This window comes from Scardinius erythrophthalmus, assembly GCF_964197995.2.
Source record: "Scardinius erythrophthalmus genome assembly, chromosome: 25".
Classification (NCBI taxonomy): Eukaryota; Metazoa; Chordata; class Actinopteri; order Cypriniformes; family Leuciscidae; genus Scardinius; species Scardinius erythrophthalmus.
In genome coordinates, this window is record NC_138245.1 from 30753267 (window position 1) to 30755391 (window position 2125).

At 40.8% G+C, this 2125-nt stretch overlaps 1 protein-coding gene across 1 annotated transcript in view; it reads right to left on the minus strand.

Moving 5' to 3' along the window:
* Window positions 1-391: 391 nt before the first annotated feature.
* The window catches only part of LOC308685973 (inhibin beta B chain), a gene marked incomplete at its 5' end in the record, with an annotated part of 10846 nt that continues 9112 nt past the window's right edge, over window positions 392-2125 (minus strand). Inside the window, one exon of the mRNA XM_081358146.1 lies at window positions 392-1653. Within this exon, the coding sequence (XP_081214272.1) occupies window positions 878-1653 (776 nt within the window). The 3' untranslated portion in view covers window positions 392-877. The remainder of the gene's footprint in view (window positions 1654-2125) is intronic.

The following is a 2125-nucleotide window of genomic DNA, read 5'->3' on the forward strand; positions in this document are numbered from 1 at the left end:
AAGTCTCGACACGATCCAGCCGAGGAATAACAGTCTTATCTAGACAAACCAACCGCCATTTTATAATAAAAAATATATATTTCTATACTTTTGCGTATAGAACACATTGCGTAATCACGTTGAAAGGTCACGCGTGACGAAGGCGGAAGTATAGATCTAGTGTTTACAAAGCCAAACGCCATTTACAAAAATAAATAAATAAATAGATAAATAAAAGGTAAAACAACGATGTCGGGCGATTTTGAAGTTGGATGAGAGAACGAGATTTTTCGCCCTGCACTGCATTTTCCGCCTACGTTACGCGACGTGATTACGTAATGCGTGAAGTTGTGGACGTGCAAGACAAGCATTTATGTTTTTTTTTTCTTTTCTTTTTTTTCTTTCTTTCTTTCTGATTTGCTTTGCTCTTGCTATATGTTATATCTGTATTTTGTTCTTAAATTTGCTGTCTGTATTTTGTAAGAATTTAATAAAGCTTTAAAAAAAAAAAAAAAGACAAGCATTTACGGTTAAAAAGTATATAAATGTTTATTTTTAATAGAAAATGGCTGATGGTTTGGCTAGATAAGACTCTTATTCATCATCTGGCATCGTGTAGAGCCTTTGAAGCTGCATTAAAACTGATATTTGGACCTTCAAACCGTTGGACCCCACTGAAGTCACTATATGGAGAAAAATCCTGAAATGTTTTCCTCAAAAACCTTAATTTCTTTTCCACTGAAGAAAGAAAGACATGAATCCGGATGCTATGGGGGTAAGTAAATTATCAGGAAATTATCATTATCATTTAATTCTGAAGTGAACTACTCATTTAAGTCATAAATATTACGTTCTCGCTATGATATTTTTAGAATATTTTCAGGTCCGTGTTTTTTTCTCAAGCGCAGCCGCACTCCTCGACGATCATGTTGGGAACGTCCCGTTTCACAATGTTGTATTCGTCGTCGAAGTACAGCATGGACATGGTGCTCAGTTTGGTCGGGATGCAGCAGGAGTTCATGGATCCTGGACTCATTCCCCGCATGCGGTATTGGTTCACCACAGCGGTGTGGAAGGACGAAGCCGATCCGGGAACTCCGGCCATGTACGCGGGACAATTCCCTTCGCAATAATTCCCAAAGTACCCAGAGGGGGCGATGATCCAATCGTTCCAGCCGATGAGGCGGAAATCGATGTAAAACTGTTGTCGGCAACACAAGCTACTGCTCCCGTCGCATTCTAGGCCTCGTTTTCGGATGCGATGTTTGTTGTCCGAAGCTCTCGCTTGAACAACCAGGAAGGGGCGGTGAGACTCGTCATTTGTGTTCACCAAAACAGGCACGATTCCCATCTTGTCGCATCCCTCGCACCGAACGTCCAGGTTTTGCCGGCGATCGCCCTTGGAGAAAACCATCTGCACGGCCTCTGTCAACGGAAAAGTGTGCCAGCCGCTGCGTTTAAGATCCACGCGCTTCTCCACCAAGTTCCACTTGCTCCCGACACCCGGCTCCTGCGAGTAAATCTTGACCGTGATCTTCCTCCGAGAGCCCTTCTCCAAAACATTAGGCAGGAGTTTGAAGTATAACCACAGGTTCGCCTGGGACACGTGCAGGTTCTGGTTGCCCTCGTTGGAGATCACGAAAAACAGGCTGGTTTTGGAGGTCAGAGACTCGTCTGTGGGATCAAGAGAGGAGAAAACATGATCAGCTCAGTGGATTTCATCAACTGTTAATGCTCTGCGGTCATTTTTGACCAAAATATTTTACTTTTTTTTATTATTATTCATCGGAATGGTACGAAACTTGGTAAAGTTTTGGCACTTGCTGTGTGAAGACAAAAAAAAATCATGGACATGATTCGAACAGGTTAAATGGTCGTCAAAAATGAGCGCATTGGAAATGAATGGGAGACGAATTTCACCTAGTGGACACTTTTGGTACTGCGGCCAAACAAAGTCTGACTGAAAGCTCATTTTTTGAGATATCAAGCTCAAATTTTGAACACAGCTTTCTTGATTAGATATATGGCTTTGATTTTCTCACAGTTTTAGAGTAAAGCATGTTTTTGAAAATGTATACTTCATATAAAAATTTAAAATAGTATTAATATGAATATAATACTATAATACTTAAAATGAAGTATTTAC